The 20,506-nt window shown below is 41.0% G+C and overlaps 1 protein-coding gene across 1 annotated transcript in view; it reads left to right on the top strand.

Moving 5' to 3' along the window:
• Positions 1 to 6,383: 6,383 nt before the first annotated feature.
• LOC137503198 (uncharacterized) overlaps positions 6,384 to 20,506 on the top strand; it is a 37,711-nt gene continuing 23,588 nt past the window's right edge. The window contains exons 1-3 of the mRNA XM_068230711.1: positions 6,384 to 6,475; positions 11,891 to 11,965; positions 13,636 to 13,746. Of these exons, the coding sequence (XP_068086812.1) occupies positions 6,416 to 6,475; positions 11,891 to 11,965; positions 13,636 to 13,746 (246 nt within the window). The 5' untranslated portion in view covers positions 6,384 to 6,415. The remainder of the gene's footprint in view (positions 6,476 to 11,890; positions 11,966 to 13,635; positions 13,747 to 20,506) is intronic.

The raw sequence follows: 20,506 nt of genomic DNA, 5'->3' as shown, positions 1-20,506 counted from the left end.
ATTCAGTATTTAAGTTAAAGATAAAAAGCGGAAGAAACTAAGCTGCAATTTACTTTTATGAACCAAAGGGGACGGGGGTTTACAGGGGCTATATTAGGTTTGTACGGAATCAGAGGTAAACTACGGCACATGAAAAACCTCAGCATTGGAGTGTACGAGAAACTGGGTCAGAAAATAGACACATATTTCTTATGGGCTTGACGGATGAGGGATGCATTTAATTGCATTTAATCCATTTCCCTAGACAACGCGCGTTACTACTTGTGGTGTCGTATCGCTCACAAAAACAATAGTAAAAATTAAATGAAGTGGTAATATTAAAATGCGCTTAAGAAAGAACAGCTAAATAACAAAACCAAGCGCAAATAAAACACACGGCATTTTTGTTATCTGTACAAGTTATACCATGACGTCTCGCTGCGCACCACAACACCAACATTTTCAGTAATAACTTCTGTACAGTACGAAAATAATAGAACACACACGAATACTATACAATATACAACCATCACTCAACACAAGACAATTACGCACTGGTTTAAAGCCTAAAAACACACACGCAACAAATAAATACTGTAGATGACTTCATTACAGAAGTGAGCTGCCGGCGGTTCACAGAATGAGGGACTACACGAGGCTTGTACCAGAGCAGCACAGAAGACGGAAGGTGAAGGGAGGCAACGAAGCGATGGCTGTTCCTGTCATTGTGCTTCCTCTCTACGAATATATTTATGAAAAATAAAATGTTATGTAGTTATTAAAATAACTCACGGGCAAAAATGCCTCATCCTTTTTTATCTATCTTTTATAAAACTTTACAAAGTACAGTATAATATCCCTTAATCCCGAGGAATTATGGGTGTCTCAGAGGGGGTGTGTTCACTCCTTGTAAGAGCAGTACTGTTTTCTTAACGTGGAATGAGTTATGACTGTTACCCGCAGCTTTGCTCGCGCGGATTTCGTAATTCGATAAAAGTAATCGTTCCTTGCTGCTCCACTAAGACATTTCCTAAAAATTCCTAAGGTATAACAACTCACCGAAAAATTGAATTTCATTTACCCCAGTACCTCTTTGAAAACCACGTTTGTGGTATTGTCTACTGACAGAGCTAACTCTGAAACATGCGACATAGAACTGTACATGTGAGAAACAGCCCTCTCTCAAGTCTAAAAACAAACAAAACATATTTCTCAGTCATTAAGTAGATTCCAAATACCAATTTCTACATCTGAAACATCTAAAATAAATAATTCAACACCATTTTACAGCCCTCCCCTTCCCTTTTAAGTGGATTTTCCGAAAACTAAACCATACGTGTTTCTTTATTTTTAAAGGCGATTTGAAATACCAATTTTCACTTAGTTTTTGAGATATAAGTATCCTCGTAAAAATAAATCAACTCCTCCTTCACTTCATTTCACCTTTCACTCCTTAAGGGGATTTTCAAAAAACAAAAACAAAAAAACAATTTTCACGTCTGTGACAACTTCCGTTTTTGAGATACAGTGGAACCTCGATATCTGGAATCACCTCGGGAGCTACATTTTATTTCGACTTGTCGAAATTTCGAGATATAGAGAACGCCGTTTTTGATCATAATTGAATAATATGTATCTACGGGCTTATACTGTATACATTATTTTTAACAGTATTTAAAAATATACAGACAAACTCTATTTTACGGCATCACTTTAATTATAACCCTTAGAGTAAATTTTTAGAAAACGCGATACAGTCGTGAAACAAGAAACATAGCTCGGTTAACATCTTTGGAAAAAAATGCCTTAGTCTCTTCTGGTGGTTACTGATAAGTATAGAGCCAGGATTTTTATGCATTAATAGGTTAGAATGCAAACTTCCTGAAGCGAGTAGCAAGTATAGTCTACCTTCACAACGATTATGCTATGGGGTTTGCATAAACATGAGGGGTACGGCCCATCAAAACCCCTGTATTTTATGTTACTCTTGCTACATTATGGAAGAGCGGGTGGCCGACACTTCCTACTAACCAAATTAGTTTGCAATCTAACCTGTTACTGCATAAAAATCCGGGTCTTACTGATAACCTTTCCTCGCTTAACTTCTCGTCAATACCACTCAGCTGAGATTCGTAAGTGCAGCTTGTCATCCGCGACTTCGGGGGTTGCTTTCGTACGTGACCGGCAATTAATTCACACACGAGAAACAGCGAGGCTTCGCCGATTTTCCGATCACTAGAAGTTTTAGTTTTCCGGTTCCCGTCATACTAGCTCTCAGCAACGCTGTAACCCTTTCTTTACTTGTTAACTGTTCCTCACAAACAACAAATGCCGTATTGCACAAAACTCGAGTTACAGAGTATTTTTTTGCTTCAAGGGAGGAAACGTTTGCTTCGAGAAATCGAGAAATTCGTGTAACCGAATTTCGAGAAATTGAAAAATAATATCCTCATAACAAGAATTCGACTCCTTTTTCATTTCTTTTCACCTCCCTTACGTGGATATTCCAAAAACAAAAACAAAATACGGGTTTCTTTATTTTTAAAGGAGATTCCAATTATCACGCCTGTATCATCCGTTTTTGAGACAATAAGTTTTCCCATAAGAAGAATTCAACCACTTTTCAGTTCTTTTAACTCCCTTCTTAAGTAGGTTTTCCGAAAACAAAAAGAAATATGTGTTTCTGTATTTTTAAAGGAGATTCCAAATACCAATTATCACGCCTGTAACATCTCCAGTTCTTGAGACATCGGGATGCCGATAAAAGGTATCCAATCTCTTTTTCACCTTTTCACCCCCTTAAGGGGATTTTCCGAAAACAAACAAATACATGTTTCTTTATTTTTAAAGGATATTTCAAATACCAAATTTTACGTCTCTAAACTGTTTTGAGATATACTCATTTAAACAATTAACCTCCCTTTTCACCCCCTTTAGCGACGGAATATCCAAAAATCCTTCCATAGCTGGTATCTACACTCTGATATAATGTGAGTCATGCAGAGTTTCACTTAAGCACCACTACCAGCGCTAAGGTGAGTCATTCAGAGTTTCACTTAAGCACCACTACCAGCGCTAAGGTGAGTCATGCAGAGTTTCACTTAAGCACCACTATGAGCGCTAAGGTGAGTCATGTAGAGTTTCACTTAAGCACCACTACCAGCGCTAAGGTGAGTCATGCAGAGTTTCACTTAAGCACCACTACCAGCGCTAAGGTGAGTCATGCAGAGTTTCACTTAAGCATCACTACGAGCGCTAATGTGAGTCAATGCAGAGTTTCACTTAAGCAGCACTACGAGCGCTAAGGTGAGTCATGCAGAGTTTCACTTAAGCACCACTACGAGCGCTAAGGTGAGTCATGCAGAGTTTCACTTAAGCACCACTACCAGCGCTAAGGTGAGTCATGCAGAGTTTCACTTAAGCACCACTATGAGCGCTAAGGTGAGTCATGCAGAGTTTCACTTAAGCACCACTATGAGCACTAAGGTGAGTCATGCAGAGTTTCACTTAAGCACCACTACGAGCGCTAAGGTGAGTCATGTAGAGTTTCACTTAAGCACCACTATGAGCGCTAAGGTGAGTCATGCAGAGTTTCACTTAAGCACCACTATGAGCGCTAAGGTGAGTCATGTAGAGTTTCACTTAAGCACCACTACCAGCGCTAAGGTGAGTCATGCAGAGTTTCACTTAAGCACCACTATGAGCGCTAAGGTGAGTCATGCAGAGTTTCACTTAAGCACCACTACGAGCGCTAAGGTGAGTCATGTAGAGTTTCACTTAAGCACCACTATGAGCGCTAAGGTGAGTCATGTAGAGTTTCACTTAAGCACCACTACGAGCGCTAAGGTGAGTCATGTAGAGTTTCACTTAAGCACCACTACCAGCGCTAAGGTGAGTCATGCAGAGTTTCACTTAAGCACCACTACCAGCGCTAAGGTGAGTCATGCAGAGTTTCACTTAAGCACCACTACGAGCGCTGATGTGAGTCATGTAGAGTTTCACATGTTGCGTGAAAACAGAAGATCGTTCCTATTTCAAAACTTTAAAACATACCCTATATGAAATTTGCTGTTGTAATTCTTTCTGATCGCCCATCAAAATGTGACATTTAGTTCATTCTGTGCAGAGTCGAGAGTTACCTCTGGATTGAGTAATTAAATAAATTCGAAATATATTAATAAAATTAATATTATTAATTATTATTGAATATTCTAGATTCTTAAACTATATTTTCAATGTAATGTTAATTTAAACAGCGACAAGATTTTGAAGATTTCTAAAATGTGACCAAGAAAGTCATATTCATTGTCATACTTCTAACATTTTAGGTCATAAACATCCGGGCCCTAATAATAATAATAATAATAATAATAATAATAATAATAATAATAATAATAATAATAATAATAATAATAATAATAATAATAATAATTTCGTGTGGCTATTTCCAGCCGGGTGCAGCCCTTGTAAGGCAGACCCTCCGATGAAGGTGGGCGGTATCTGCCAAGTGTTGGTAACTGCGTGTTACTGTGATGGAGGATAGTGTTATGTGTGAGTTGCAGGGACGTTGGGGACAGCACAAACACTCAGCCCCCGAGCCATTGGAATTAACCAATGAAGGTTAAAGTTCCAGACCCGGCCAGGAATCAAACCCGGGACCCTCTGAATCGAAGGCCAGTACGCTGACCATTCGGCCAACGAGTCGGATATAATAATAATAATAATAATAATAATAATAATAATAATAATAATAATAATAAACCAAACCAAACCCCATGGCACTACAGCCCTTGAAGGGCCTTGGCCTGCCAAGCGACCGCTGCTCAGCCCGAAGGCCTGCAGATTACGAGGTGTCGTGTGGTCAGCACGACGAATGCTCTCGGCCGTTATTCTTGGCTTTCTAGACCGGGGCCGCTATCTCACTGTCAGATAGCTCCTCAATTCTAATCACGTAAGCTGAGAGGACCTCGAACCAGCCCTCGGGTCCAGGTAAAAATCCCTGACCTGGCCGGGAATCGAACCCGGGGCCTTCGGGTAAGAGGCAGGCATGCTACCCCTACATCACGGGGCCGGCATAATAATAATAATAATAATAATAATAATAATAATAATAATAATAATAATAATAATAAATTTACGAGGCCTAGAATGTCTTATTTTCTCACAATTCCCTTGTTTTTACACTCATTTCTCTTTCGACGATTTAACAGAACTCTATCTGCCCTGTGGGTGGAGTCGAAGCAAGCGTTATCTGTACCCCTCAGTGGTGGCGATAAGGTCAACGCAGACCCCCGCGGGGCGGGGGGCGGGGGGGGGATGACTGTTTCTTACTTCAGTAGCTGAGGAGTGATTTTACATATCGATAAAGCTACAGCACACAACACAGTATTATTTGTAATACAGAGGGTTATTCCAAACTTAGGCCGTCGTAGTGCAGAACTTCTTTCGTCAATAGTAGTACGGTAGTTATTCTGAAGGAATGTGGGTTTCCCAACTTGTTCCAATAATAACCATCCCTTGCTGCCACTCACAACAATCAACAAGGCTTTTGGAGTACAGTCGAAACTCGATATCTTGAACTTTCCTCTGAACCGAAGGCCAGTACGCTGACCATTCAGCCAACGAGTCGGACCTTATGGCGACGATGGGACAGGAAAAGACTAGGAGTGGGAAGGAAGCGGCCGTGGCCTTAATTAAGGTACAGCCCCAGTTTTTGCTTGGTGTGAAAATGGAAAACTACGGAAAACCATTTTCAGGGCTGCCGACAGTGAGGTTCGAACCTACTATCTCCCGAATACTGGATACTGGCCGCACTTAAGCGACTGCAGCTATCGAGCTCCGTATCCCTCTTCCTTATCTATCCCTTCCAATCTTCCCATCCCCCCCACAAGGCCCCTGTTCAGCATAGCAGGTGAGGCTGCCTGAGCGAGGTACTGTTCCTCCTTCCCAGTTGTAATCGCCTGACCCAACGCCTTACGCTCCAGGACACTGTTCTTGAGGCAGTAGACGTAGGATCCCTCGCGAGTCCGAGGGAAAAACCAACCCTGAACGGTAAATGTATTAAGAAATAAATAATAATAACATTAATCGGGCGCTGGTGTCCATAGCCATGATCTCCCATAGGTAAACTTACATCTACACGGCCTAGTACCATAGCTAACTTGCTCAGTGTCTATATCATCGATTGAGTGACCTTGTAAAGTCAACACATTCCTGTAAATGTAGACGTTTTAACGTAAAGGAGAGAACTTCCAATGTCAGTGAGTGCTGTCAATGCCATTCCTCGCTCAGGAGCAAGGTTGGATGTGACCAAGAAGTAAATACCAAGTGTTGACAGCGAGCTTTGTTTTCAAGTAAACGTGCATATAAGGACTGATGTTCGGGACTGCAGAAGACATAGCATTCAGCGAGAGCAACTGGGCAACAGTAACACAAGATGGCGGCCGGCGTAGTGTGTGTGTTTCTAGCGAGTTTAGGGACCTTTACAGTGCTACAGGTAGGGTATATACTTCCTCTCCTTGCTTACTATAAACCGTGAATGTTCACTTAAAATGTTGAATATTTCATAAGAAATTTCCAAGACGAAACATCAATTTAGGAAAGGTTATTCCACTGAAGCTCAACTTGCAGGATATAGCAGATACACTGGATTCAGGAGGTCAACTGTATCGCGATTGACCTATCTAAAGCATTTGATAGGGTGGATCACGGGAGACTACTGGCAAAAATGAGTGCAATTGGACTAGACAAAAGAGTGACTGAATGGGTGGCTATGTTTCTAGAAAATAGAACTTAGAGAATTAAAGTAGGCGAAGCTTTATCTGACCCTGCAATAATTAAGAGGGGAATTCTTCAAGGCAGTATTATAGGACCTTTATGTTTTCTTATATATATAAATGATATGTGTAAAGAAGTGGAATAAAAGATAAGGCATTTTTCAGATGATGTTATTCTGTATAGAGTAATAAATAAGTTACAAGATTGTGAGCAACTGCAAAATAACCTCCATAATATTGTGAGATGAACAGTAGGCAATGGTATGATGATAAACAGGGTTAAAAGTCAGGTTGTGAGTTTCACAAATAGGAAAAGTCCTCTCAGTTTTAATTACTGCGTTGATGGGATGAAAGTTCCCTTTGGGGATCATGGTAAATACCTAGGTGTTAATATACAGAAAGATGTTCATTGGGGTAACACATACATTAGATTGTAAATAAAGGGTACAGATCTCTGCACATGGTTATGAGGGTATTTAGGTGTTGTAGTAAGGATGTAAAGGAGAGGGTATATAAGTCTCTGGTAAGACCCCAACTAGAGTATGGTTCCAGTGTATGGGACTCTCACCAGGATTACTTGACTCAAGAACTGGAAAAAATCCAAAGAAAAGCAGCTCGATTTGTTCTGGGTGATTTCCGATAAAAGAGTAGCGTTACAAAAATGTTGCAAAGTTTGGGCTGGGAAGACTTGGGAGAAAGGAGACGAGCTGCTCGACTAAGTGGTATGTTCCGAGTTGTCCGAATGACATTAGTAGACGAATAAGTTCGAGTGGTGTCTTTAAAAGTAGGAAAGATCATAATATGATATCAAGTTGGAATTTAAGAGGACAAATTGGGGCAAATATTCGTTTATAGGAAGGGGAGTTAGGGATTGGAATAACTTACCAAGGGAGATGTTCAATAAGTTTCCTATTTCTTTGTAATAGTTTAAGAAAAGGCTAGAAAACAACAGATAGGGAATCTGCCACCTGGGCGACTGCCCTAAATGCAGATCAGTAGTGATTGATTGATTGATTGATTGATTGATTGATTGATTGATTGATTGATTAAAATAGCAATTTGGTTCAGTTTTGGTTGGGAGTAATCTGACGTTGGTTGTGGCTAACTGGGGCACAGCTGTGAACATTTCAAGTTATTCAATTCGGAATTTCTTCTTCTTCTTCTTCTTCTTCTTCTTCTTCTTCTTCTTATGCTTTACGATGAGGACTGCAAACAGCCACACGTCAATTTCATTTCATCCTTCTTTCCAGTGTTCCTTCATCATTGCACTATACTTTATTTTTTCATTCCTCCTTGGAATCCTTCCATTCTTAAAACTCTCTTTTTTTAAATCTCTCTTTCTATAGTTTTCTCTTCTCATATTTTCTTTCCTTCTAAATCTTTCTTGACTTCTTGTATCCAGCTTGTTGTTGACATTTTCTCCCAAATGTAGTTGAATATCTGTTTTTCCAACTGCTATCATCCATTCTATAGACCTGACCAAAAAAATAGCAATCTCCTTTTTCTATGTTCTGGTATATTTCCATATTATTTCTTATTTTCCATTGTTCTGTTGTTTTCATTGATCCTAAGATTGTTCTCAGATTAGAACCCGGATTTCCATGCACTATCAAATCTCGAAACATGCACAATAAAGTGGAAAATGTGCACTATCAAAATTTAGCTCCTTTTGAAACATTGTACAACTACCAATTTCATCCGTTTATCTGTCAGCATATTCTTAAGCACAGAAAATGATCTTCCGTCACAAGACATACGAGATAGATTAAACAGGTGCTTCAAGGTATCTCGTTGCAAGTTACAGGAGAAATTCAGTTATTTCGAAGTATAAAATACTGGAGTACATCAGAAGACATAATAATGAAGTCCACATTAGTGTCTTCAACCATGTCTGGAATAAGTTTCACCTCCTTTATCATTGAGAAACCAAACGATATACTGTATATATTCCAAACAGGGGCCTATTAAATCAGAGAAACTTGATACTAAAATACTCATGAAATACATTCCAGAAGAGGACAGAAAGTTTTACGAATCCCTAAAATCAAAACCAGCTATTTATGGTGGTGGTAATGAATCAGAGTATGGGAAATGACTATGAGTAGAAAAAACATTATGTCTTAGTATATAAGTTACATGATCTGCAGCAGAGTTTGAAATATTTTAATAAAGTGGGAGGCAAGTAGTGTTTTGTTAGTTATAAAGAAAAGGTCGCACAGACGGGCATAGGTTATAGTGTGTAATAAATATGTCATAAATAAGTATAAATAACAAACACAACTTAAATCTCATTCCTTCTACAGGTTTTTATGATAATATATATAACATAACTTGTATTTGAAAGAGTCTGCTACTTAACAATACTAACTCAAATCAAATCAAATGAAATCAAATCAAATCAAAATCTCTTTATTTGCAAATGAGGTGTCTACCTCGGTGGCAAATGGTACACTAAAATACATTATTGTCAAGCACTGAATATTAAATTAACAAGAGAAGAACATTTTCCTATAATACAATATTATATAATTTACGCTAACAATTTTTTCTATTAAACACACAGCTCATCCTTAATAAATTTACATTGTTTACAAAATTCTACTTATAATATCTCCTGTACTACTTACAAATATAGTCATCTGATATACAGTATGTGGAATTACTTCAAATGATACTGTACAACTGGTATAAGATTAAAATTTACATTGCATTTATTTACATTTTCTTTTCTTTACCCATTCTGGAACCTAAGTAGCATAACGACCTGCTGCGTCTTAACCAGAGCCCCTTTTACCACCACTTTTCAGAGTTCCTGAAGGGCCTTCACAGCTACCGTAACGGTCCCAGGGCCCTCGAAGTCCCCACTGTACTTCACCCCTACAGGCAGTCCCCTACTTTGGCTGTCCAAACTCCTTAGACCAGGGGATGGAATTAATTTATTCACACACATTCTTTATTTACATTAACCTGCACTGGTCGAATGCCCTCTAACATTTCATTTATTTTCTCTGTTGCTGTTTATTCTCTTCTTGAATATCTGTACAGATTTTGGAAAAGGATCAAACACTACCCCTGGTAAACTGTTCCACTCCTTCACACCCTTCCCAATGAATGAAAATTTACCCCAATCGCTTCTGCTAAAATTCCTTCTAATTTTATATTTGTGGTCAGTCCTGCCGATATAATTATTTTCCAACTGAAGCCTCTCACGGATATCTCCCCATGCTGCTTCTCCTGTATAGGCTCTATATAAACCTATAAGTCTAGTTTTCTCCCTTCTCTTACTTAAAGTTTCCCACCCTAGTTTCTTTAACATTTCTGACACACTACTCTTTCTCCTGAAATCCCCTGTTACAAATCTTGCTGCTTTCCACTCCATTCATCATCATATACACTGACTGACAGAGCAAATGCAACACCAAGAAGGAGTGGTCAGAACTTTATGCCAATTGCAGGGTAGACTGACGTCACTGAGGTATGCTCATGATGTGAAATGCGCCGCTGTGCTGCGCACGTAGCGAACGATAAATGGGACACGGCGTTGGCGAATGGCCCACTTCGTACCGTGATTTCTCAGCCGACAGTCATTGTAGAACGTGTTGTCGTGTGCCACAGGACACGTGTATAGCTAAGAATGCCAGGCCGCCGTCAACGGAGGCATTTCCAGCAGACAGACGACTTTACGAGGGGTATGGTGATCGGGCTGAGAAGGGCAGGTTGGTCGCTTCGTCAAATCGCAGCCGATACCCATAGGGATGTGTCCACGGTGCAGCGCCTGTGGCGAAGATGGTTGGCGCAGGGACATGTGGCACGTGCGAGGGGTCCAGGCGCAGCCCGAGTGACGTCAGCACGCGAGGATCGGCGCATCCGCCGCCAAGCGGTGGCAGCCCCGCACGCCACGTCAACCGCCATTCTTCAGCATGTGCAAGACACCCTGGCTGTTCCAATATCGACCAGAACAATTTCCCGTCGATTGGTTGAAGGAGGCCTGCACTCCCGGCGTCCGCTCAGAAGACTACCATTGACTCCACAGCATAGACGTGCACGCCTGGCATGGTGCCGGACTAGAGCGACTTGGATGAGGGAATGGCGGAACGTCGTGTTCTCCGATGAGTCACGCTTCTGTTCTGTCAGTGATAGTCACCGCAGACGCGTGTGGCGTCGGCGTGGAGAAAGGTCAAATCCGGCAGTAACTGTGGAGCGGCCTACCGCTAGACAACGCGGCATCATGGTTTGGGGCGCTATTGCGTATGATTCCACGTCACCTCTAGTGCGTATTCAAGGCACGTTAAATGCCCACCGCTACGTGCAGCATGTGCTGCGGCCGGTGGCACTCCCGTACCTTCAGGGGCTGCCCAATGCTCTGTTTTAGCAGGATAATGCCCGCCCACACACTGCTCGCATCTCCCAACAGGCTCTAAGAGGTGTACAGATGCTTCCGTGGCCAGCGTACTCTCCGGATCTCTCACCAATCGAACACGTGTGGGATCTCATTGGACGCCGTTTGCAAACTCTGCCCCAGCCTCGTACGGACGACCAACTGTGGCAAATGGTTGACAGAGAATGGAGAACCATCCCTCAGGACATCATCCGCACTCTTATTGACTCTGTACCTCGACGTGTTTCTGCGTGCATCGCCGCTCGCGGTGGTCCTACATCCTACTGAGTCGATGCCGTGCGCATTGTGTAACCTGCATATCGGTTTGAAATAAACATCAATTATTCGTCCGTGCCGACTCTGTTTTTTCCCCAACTTTCATCCCTTTCGAACCACTCCTTGTTGGTGTTGCATTTGCTCTGTCAGTCAGTGTATATAAAAATGATCTTTTACCTTAAATTAATTTACTGAGGTTAGTACCTTATGTAAAAAGTAAAATTCAATAACAATAAATAAACACAACATAAATATTACGTTTTTCCTCTTTCCTGAATTTTTTACATTTTGGATTCAGGTCCTCAGTTCTTCGCAGCTGCCAATGTTGTTCAAGATAAACAAATTCATTAACAGCATCTTGGCCCACTAAACGTCCACTAAATTGGAGCTTCGTTTCTGTATATGCAATTTTCTTTAATATCTTCTCTTATTTACTGATTTGGCCACTGCGATTTGTTTGAAAATGTGTTTTCTTTTGCAGGTCGCGAGTGGTTTGAACATTCCTTACAAACACAATGCCTTGATTTTGAATGCCCTCCAGAGTCCTCATCACAGGGTAAGTTCAAGAGTTCACCAACAGTGTACGTAGAGAATACTTGAAATTATACAAGTAAACCTGGCAGATCTAACGAAGCCGAGCACTGTTGCTAACTTAAATAGTTACTTACGCAATTCATCAAACATTACAAAAAATTAAGAACATCTCAATGCAATAATGGAGATTCTTCTTCTTGTTTTTGTTTGAGTCGTCAGTCCGTAGACTGGTTGGATGCAGATCTCCATGCCACCCTATCTGTGCTAACCTTTTCATTTTTACGTAACTACTACATCCTACATGTGCTCTAATCTGTTTGTCGTATTCATACCTTGGTCTACCCCTACAGTTCTTACCGTCTACACTTCCCTCAAAAACCAACTGTACAAGTCCTGGCTGTCTTAAGATGTGTCCTATCATTCTACCTCTTCTTCTCGTCAAATTTAGCCAAATCGATCTCCTCTCACCAATTCGATTTAGTATCTGTTCATTCGTGATTCGATCTATCCATCTAACCTTCAACATTCTTCTGTAACACCACATTCCACAAGCTTCTATTCTCTTTCTTTTTGAGCTAGTTATCGTCCATGTTTCACTTCCATTCAATGCCACGCTCCACAGGAAGTCTTCAAAAACATCTTTCTAATTCCGATATTAATGTTTGAAGTGAGCAAATTTCTTTTCTTAAGAGAGCTCTTCCTTGCTTGTGCTAGTCTGCATTTTATGTCCTCCTTACTTCTGCCATCGTTAGTTATTTTACTACCCTCAAATCAAATAGCTAACGCAATTAAATAATGTTTGATTGTAGTTTCTTTTGTCACATCAGGTTCCTGCCGACTTTCATAATCTAATGCCTCGCTGCTTTCACGCGATAGTGGAACAAATGGAGATATAATCATGAGTACATTAATAGTATAGTATAGTATAGTATAGTATAGTATAGTATAGTATAGTATAGTTTCTCCAGATCTTACAGTTTTCCAACCTAATCGATGACCACGGAGAAAAAATAGCAACATCTGCTAACTCAAGCAAAATTAGGAAAAGTTACAAGTTACATCAGGAAACTAAAAACAATAACACAATCAAACCAAATACAAAATACCATTCTCCTATTCAGAGTAAGGCTGAGCACACAACCACCTCATTTATCAACAGGTGAAATTTTGGCAACACGGCAACACAAAACAAAGAATGAAAAACCCTACCTCACCAATCCCGGTTGAATCGGCAAATCTTGATCTATTTACATTCCGTGCCACGTGCTGGAGCACAGCATATCTTCTCCTTGAATCACGTTTCATTGCTTCTCGATAAGGCTGCTTACTCCTTATCGCCACTTGCCTCACTGTATACAAGACTTGCTGATGCAACCTTATCATTCCTTTGATCTGCTGAGTTTCGTGCCTGCTTTCCTCTTTACTTTTAACTCACTGCCTGAGTACCCTACATTGATAACGCAAAATATTACACACACTGACCTACCCGTTTAAATACATGTCCAGTTGTATGAGTACATCTCTAAGGTCATAACCAGACGTGAAAAGGATCTTTAAGTCAAACAAAAGGATCATTTTCATAAGGTCGAAACAAAACCAATAATTTATTTATAGAGATTACGTTTGTTAGAGGGAAAATTGAAAACGAGGTATGTCATAAATTTCTGTGTCAAATTGAGTTTTCTATTTCAGGCAACCTACTTTCCGAATGACTATGTTCAGCCGCCAGCCACGATACTAGATGGTGTCAGGACGTGCCCCAAACAAGTGGTGTACTATGGCAACGCGTGCAGCTGCGAAAAGGTAGGTAACGTCGATATTCTTATAATAATCAACTTATGAAAAATAAATGTTACGAGGTTTGGGGATAAATCATGTCAATTATTTTTCCGCGCACGAATACGGACTGTAGCAGACAAATGGAAGTATATAGATAGGAGTGGGGGAGAGTGAGGTGCCAGGGGAATGTATGAAAAATATCGAGGAGTTTTCCCAGGAGTGAGTAATCTGTCAGTCATGAAGTCCTTGTATTATATAGGTAATGTTTATTCTCAGAGAACCTTTACGGTAAACTGTCAAAGTAGTCCTTTAGATTGTTACTATAAGGTCCATTTTCCACCCAATGGTGTTGTCTCCGAAAGCTGTCATATCTATTCTTCTAGTGCTGTTATTTTCGAAGATACAATGGATTACTTCATACCTTTAATCAGAAGAAAAAAGAAGCTCGATCATCGAATAATAATAATAATAATAATAATAATAATAATAATAATAATAATAATAATAATAATAATAATAATAATAATAATAATAATAATAATAATAATAATAACAAGTTTTCCATCATGCCAATGTTGCAAGTTAAAGACAGATGCAGGATCACAAGATAACAACTAGAATGTTGAGATCGAGAGGTGCCTCTTGGTGTCTTCTGGATAAATTCTTTTTTTTTTAACGGTTGACCAAATATGTAGTCAAAACCAACACTCCTTCTTTATCCGGGATTGCGACCGGCAACAACAACTACTGAACTACTCAGTCCATCCAGTGACTGCTGCAGGCCCACTGCAGGAAGTGGTCTACTGAACGCCAGATGCAACATAGTGCATTCATGAAGAGATATTGGGAGGATAAGGAGGCGGAAACCATCAGGCCACCGATCAAGTTCAAACGCGCTCTTTGAAAGGGCATAACGAAGAAATAATAATAATAATAATAATAATAATAATAATAATAATAATAATAATAACCCGTGTGGGGATTTACCGGTTACCTCCATCGGGCGCGTCCCATGGGAATAGGGGAAGCTCGCTGGTTCTGCCGCCAGCAGAGTCAGAGGGTAGTAGGGAAATAAAATACCACCGTGAAAAAAAACTGGTCCCTTGCCAGGGTTACGGCGAAGACTGGTAAATGACCAGAAGCCAGAAAACATCTTGAGGCAACCTCTAGGGCTAACAACCCTAGTTGTAAATGGATGGGTACCCGTCCAAAGCAAAGTCAAGTCAAAAAGCATGATGGCACAACATTTCGAGAAACATACCCCAGGGGGTAAATCTTCGGGTAAATCCCTCGTCGTGAACGACACGGCGCACGAGTCTCGTTCGGATTCTGGGGGAGACTCGACATCATGCAAGAGACGAGTCGGAGCGTCTCGGTGTACCCCGAAGAGTCAAAAACTCAGGCCAAAATCTAAAACCTTTCTAGCAACTTTCAACATAAATTCACTTACACAAACTGGCAAGCTGAAAACCCTCACCAAAGCTCTTCACGAAAATCAGATATCCATAATGGCTCTACAGGAAACAAGGTACCCAGATGAAGAGATTTTTGAATCCGAAGGCTATCGATTTTTCAAGAGCAAAGTGCAAAGAGGAATCCTCAATGGAGCTGTGATGCTTGGAACCGCGTTTGCTGTTAGAACCAAGATCCTTAAATCGGTTGCAAATTTCGAACCTGTGAATGACAGATTGTCTATACTCACAATTAAATGCGCGAACAAAACCTACGCCCTAGTTAACGCACATGCTCCTACAAACGATGAGAACAAGTCTGATCCAGACGAAGTTGATAATTTCTGGGACCTACTGGATGAAAAATTAAACAAAATCCCCAAACACCATGTCAAGCTTCTTTTGGGTGACTTCAATGCCCAACTAGGTCGTGAACAGAAGTACAAGAAAGTTATAGGAAATTACCCTGCTCACAAAAGAACCAATCCCAACGGCAAAAGACTGGTGTCCATTTGCGAAAATCACAATCTGCAGGTCATGTCGACCCACTTTCGCCATCTACCCAGAAAGCAAATGACTTGGCGTTCTCCCGTCCAAGCTCTCGGATAGTTCCAAATTGATCATGTTGCAATCTCCAGGAGAAACAGCCCTGAGATTATGAATGTCAAGGTAAAGAAAGGCATCAATGTGGCCTCAGATCATTATATGTCTCTTATCAAATTCAAACCAGTTCCCGCAAACACAAGGAAGACAACCAAACAGATCACACGTTTTGACAATGATAAACTTCGGCAAAGGGTCGAGGAGTTCCAGGAGAAGGCTAGACCAAATGACTGTGACTTTAACAACGCCAAAAGTCTCCTTGTTGAGGCCGCTAAAGACGTTGCAGAAATCAAGAGAAGCAAAAAGCATGCCTGGTGGAATGGTACCTGCGAATCAGTCCTCCAAGAAAGACTCAATGCGTGGAAACAGTACAACTCTACGAAATCAGAAAATGATTGGGAAACCTACAAAACCCAACGTCCCCAAGCAGCTAAGGTGTTCAGAACTGAGAAACGTAAATACGAAAAATCTCTCATTGAAAAGATAGAACAAAACTTTAGGAAGAATGAAAGCAGAGAGTACTACAGAGCCTTCAAACGCAAACTCACTGGCTATAAACCACCATCTCTATGCTTTGAGCGAAAGGACGGCACACTGGCGACGTCAAATGAAGAAAATTGCAGCATTCTGGCAGATTACTTCAAGAATTCACTTAACTGCTCTAAACCGCAAAGCGCCATTGAGGCCAAGGAACCCTTAATCAGATACCCAGATTCCAGACCACCCGACAGAGATGAAATCAAGCGCCACATTGTCCGTCTCAAAAATAACAAAGCGCCGGGGGAAGACTCAGTAGTAGCAGAACTATGGAAATATGCCCCAGAAGAATCACTTGATATCTTACAAAAGCAAATAGAAGAAATTTGGAACAAAGAGACCCTACCCGAAGATTGGAAAATAGCTTTGATCCACCCATTATGCAAAAAAGGCAGCATGAAGAACATCAACAACTATAGAGGAATATCTTTGCTACCCGTGACTTACAAAATACTATCACTTGCCATCCTGGAGCGTTTGGAAGCACAAGTCGAACATCAAATAGGTGAATACCAAGGAGGGTTCAGAAAAGGTCGCTCAACAGCTGAACAGATCCAAAATCTCAAAACGATCATCAGATTTTGTACACTAAGGTCCAAGCATTATGTGTCTGTCTTTGTGGATTTTAAGAAAGCGTACGACTCCATTGACCGGGAAGTCCTGCTAAACGTCTTAAATGAATTTGGAGTTGATTTGAAACTGCTGGCATTAATTAAAGCCACCCTGACCGATACAAAATCCAAGGTGAAGTTCCACGGATGTCTCTCGCATTCCTTTGACATCAAAACAGGAGTCCGACAAGGTGATGGGCTATCCCCGATACTCTTCAACTGTGTTCTTGAAAAGATCATCAGAACCTGGCGGATGAGATTACAGTAAACCAACTACAGTCCATTGAGAATAGGAACCAAATCCAAGGGGATCGCAACAGACTGCTTAGCATTTGCCGATGATATTGCTGTTCTCTCAAACGACATAGAAACCGCTAGAGCTCAAGTTGAAATTTTAAAAGAAATTGCCGAACAAACTGGTTTGCAGATATCGTTTGAGAAAACAGAAGTAATGACTAACATCAAAGAGGCTCCACCAAAACTCCATACAAAATACGGGGACATCAGCCGAGTAGACAAATTCAAATACCTGGGTGAGATCATCATGGAAAATGGACTGGACAAAGAAGCACTTCAGGAGCGAGTACGCAAACTGGAAATAGCCTACCAAACATCCCGCACAATCTACAACAAAAAATGCCTTACCCAGAATACCAAGATACGCCACTATGAAACAGTTCTGAAGCCAGTAGTTCTATATGCAGCCGAAACCTCGTCTCTAAATGCCAACAAAGGACTCCTTGAAGAACTGGAGAAAAGAGAACGCAAAATTGTGAGAGGAATCTTGGGATCAAAGTACAGAAATGGAATCCATCAAAAGAGATCCAACAAGGAAGTCTACAGCAAAATAGAGAAAATTACCGACACAATCAGAAAAGGACGGGCACGATTTTACGGTCATCTGAAAAGAATGGACGGAAGAAAGTTAACTAAAGAAATCTTTGACTTTTTTGATTCAAACCCCAAAACCACAATTCCCTGGTTTAGAAATACCAAAGAAGACCTGCAAATGCTACATATCTCAGCTGAAGACGCCCTTAACAGAGATCTCTTCCCCAAGAAAATATTGACGAACGGGCTAAACCGAGACGAGCAACCGAAGAGAAAACACGGTGTCTCTTGGACAGAGGAGCGTAAGCAGGCCCACTCACAAAGAATGAGGGAAATTTGGGCTCTAAAGAAGGCCAAGTTCAGTGTCAAATGCAACAAGACTTAACGTGGTCCTTGATGGCCCCAGCGAATTATATATATATATATAATAGTATCACTATCACTATCAGCTATATTCAATCGTAGGTAGGTTTTCATGAGGTCTCTCCATCTGGGACGGTCTTGGGCGATGTTCTGCCAATTGATCCCAGTAATCTTCCGGATGTCTTTATTCCATCTGTCCGGTGGTCTTTCCTATGGTCTCAGATGATCTTTCACACCCCACTCAAGCACAAGCTTTGTCCACCTACCATCAGTTCTCCGAGCAACATGGCCTGCCCACTGCCAGTTTAGGGTAAACACCCTTTCTAAAATGTCACTGACCTTTGTGACTGACCTGATGTAATCTGCTTTCTTCGTGAAGCCTAGCATAAACCGTTCCATAGTTCTTTGGGATGTTCTGAGTTTTTGCTTAACAAACTCGTTCAATGTCCAGGTTTCACAACCGTAAGTCAGTACAGGGAGAACACACTAGTCGAAGACTATCTTCTTTAGGTGGGTTGGCATCTTGCATTTGAAGATTAAATAATTTCTTCCGTAGGCTTGTCATCCTAGTTTGATACGTCGGAAGATTTCCCGTCTTGAGTCCCGTTTCATGTTTACAAGCTGCCCAAGATAGACATACTCACTGACCTGTTGTACTGTGGAGTTTCCCGCATGAAGCTTTCTTGCTGGGGCCCATTTGTTGAGCATTACTTTGGTTTCAGAAAGGTAGTCCCACTTTTTGACAGGCTGAGACAAGATCTTGTATTAGAGTTTGTAGTTCATCGATGTCATTGGCCAAAAGTGTAATGTCGTCTGCAAACCTTAAATTGTTCAGCCATTTCTCGTTGATTTTGATTCCTGTACTTTGCCAGTTGATTTTTGACATGGCCATTTCTAATACTGCTGAGAATAGCTTGGGAGATATGGGGTCGCCTTGCTTTATACCTCTTTGAATGGAAAAATGCGTGGTTGGCACATTGACGTTCACGAAGGCTGAAGAGGTTTCGTAGATATGCTAGAGAACTCTTATGTAGGCAGCATCGACGCCGTGTTCGGCTAAGGCTTGCATAACAGCAGCGTGGCTCACCGAGTCAAAAGCCTTTTCAAAGTCCACAAAGGCTAGAGAGAGCGGCACTTAATAATAATAATAATAATAATAATAATAATAATAATAATAATAATAATAATAATAATAATAATAATAATAATAATAATAATAATAATTTGATAAACCCACTACTTCACAGCGGCGACATGTTGGTAATTTACAATTGGAAAGGCCGAAAGTGTTTGAATACTTTCAGTTCTTGTTAATAATTTTGACACCGTGCTCGATAGCTGTAGTCGCTTAAGTGCGGCCAGTATCCAGTAATCGGGAGATGGTGGGTTCGAACCCCACTGTCGGCAGCCCTGAAGATGGTTTTCCGTGGTTTTCCATTTTCACACCAGGCAAATGCTGGGGCTGTACCTTAATTAAGGCCACGGATCCCATCGTCGCCATAAGACGTGTCTGTGTCGGTGCGACGTAAAGCAAAAAAAAAAAAATGACATAAATGTGTCTTACGGCAGGGGCTCATCTGAAATTAGCAACCGTTGATAAATGGCCATGACCGGAACAAACAGACCGACACCACCTCATTTTTATTAATAGTATAGATGCAGTGAACATTGGTAACCGCGCAGCAGGAACAAAGTACGATGTCGGAGAAAGTTGTACTAGCGACTGGAAAACGAAAAACAAAAATCTAAACGAGACTTCCAGAAACAAGTAGTAATTGTCAAACATTTCGCACAAAACGTCCACTAATATCAGACAGCACACACTCACACACATAGGAGAAACTCAACCTTGGGCGGAACTAGCAGTTCAGGGGAGGGTAAGCTAACTGTATGACAATTCTGATCAGTGGGTTGCCTAACTAACAGCATGTGAATATTATGATTCGTTTCTTAAGGGGATACTCGGGAGATAAAAACATATTTTTACCTAATGCATAGATTTTCACGCAACTTTGTGGGAATGTCACCTACATAAAAGTAGAGACATCGCGAACATTTCTTTAATATACAATTCGCACAAAATTCCCACAAATTTTTCCGAAATATATTTTTTGAAATATTTTTTGAATTTTTTTGCTAGGGGCTTTGCTCCGCACCGACACAGATAGGTCTTATGGCGACGATGCGACAGGAATGGGAAGGAAGCAGCCGTGGCCTTCAGTAAGGTACAGTCCCAGCATTCGCTTGGTGTTAAAATGGGAAACCACGGAAAACCATCTTCAGGGCTGGCGACAGTGGGGTTCGAACCCGCTATCTCCCGGATGCAAGCTCAAAGCTGCGCGCCCCTAACCGCACGGCCAACTCGCTCGATGGGGAAGGAGGCGTCTG

The sequence above is a fragment of the Anabrus simplex genome, chromosome X (assembly GCF_040414725.1).
Source record: "Anabrus simplex isolate iqAnaSimp1 chromosome X, ASM4041472v1, whole genome shotgun sequence".
NCBI classification, from domain to species: Eukaryota; Metazoa; Arthropoda; class Insecta; order Orthoptera; family Tettigoniidae; genus Anabrus; species Anabrus simplex.
Note: the sequence above shows the minus strand (reverse complement) of the source record. Positions and strands in the feature narration are given on the sequence as shown.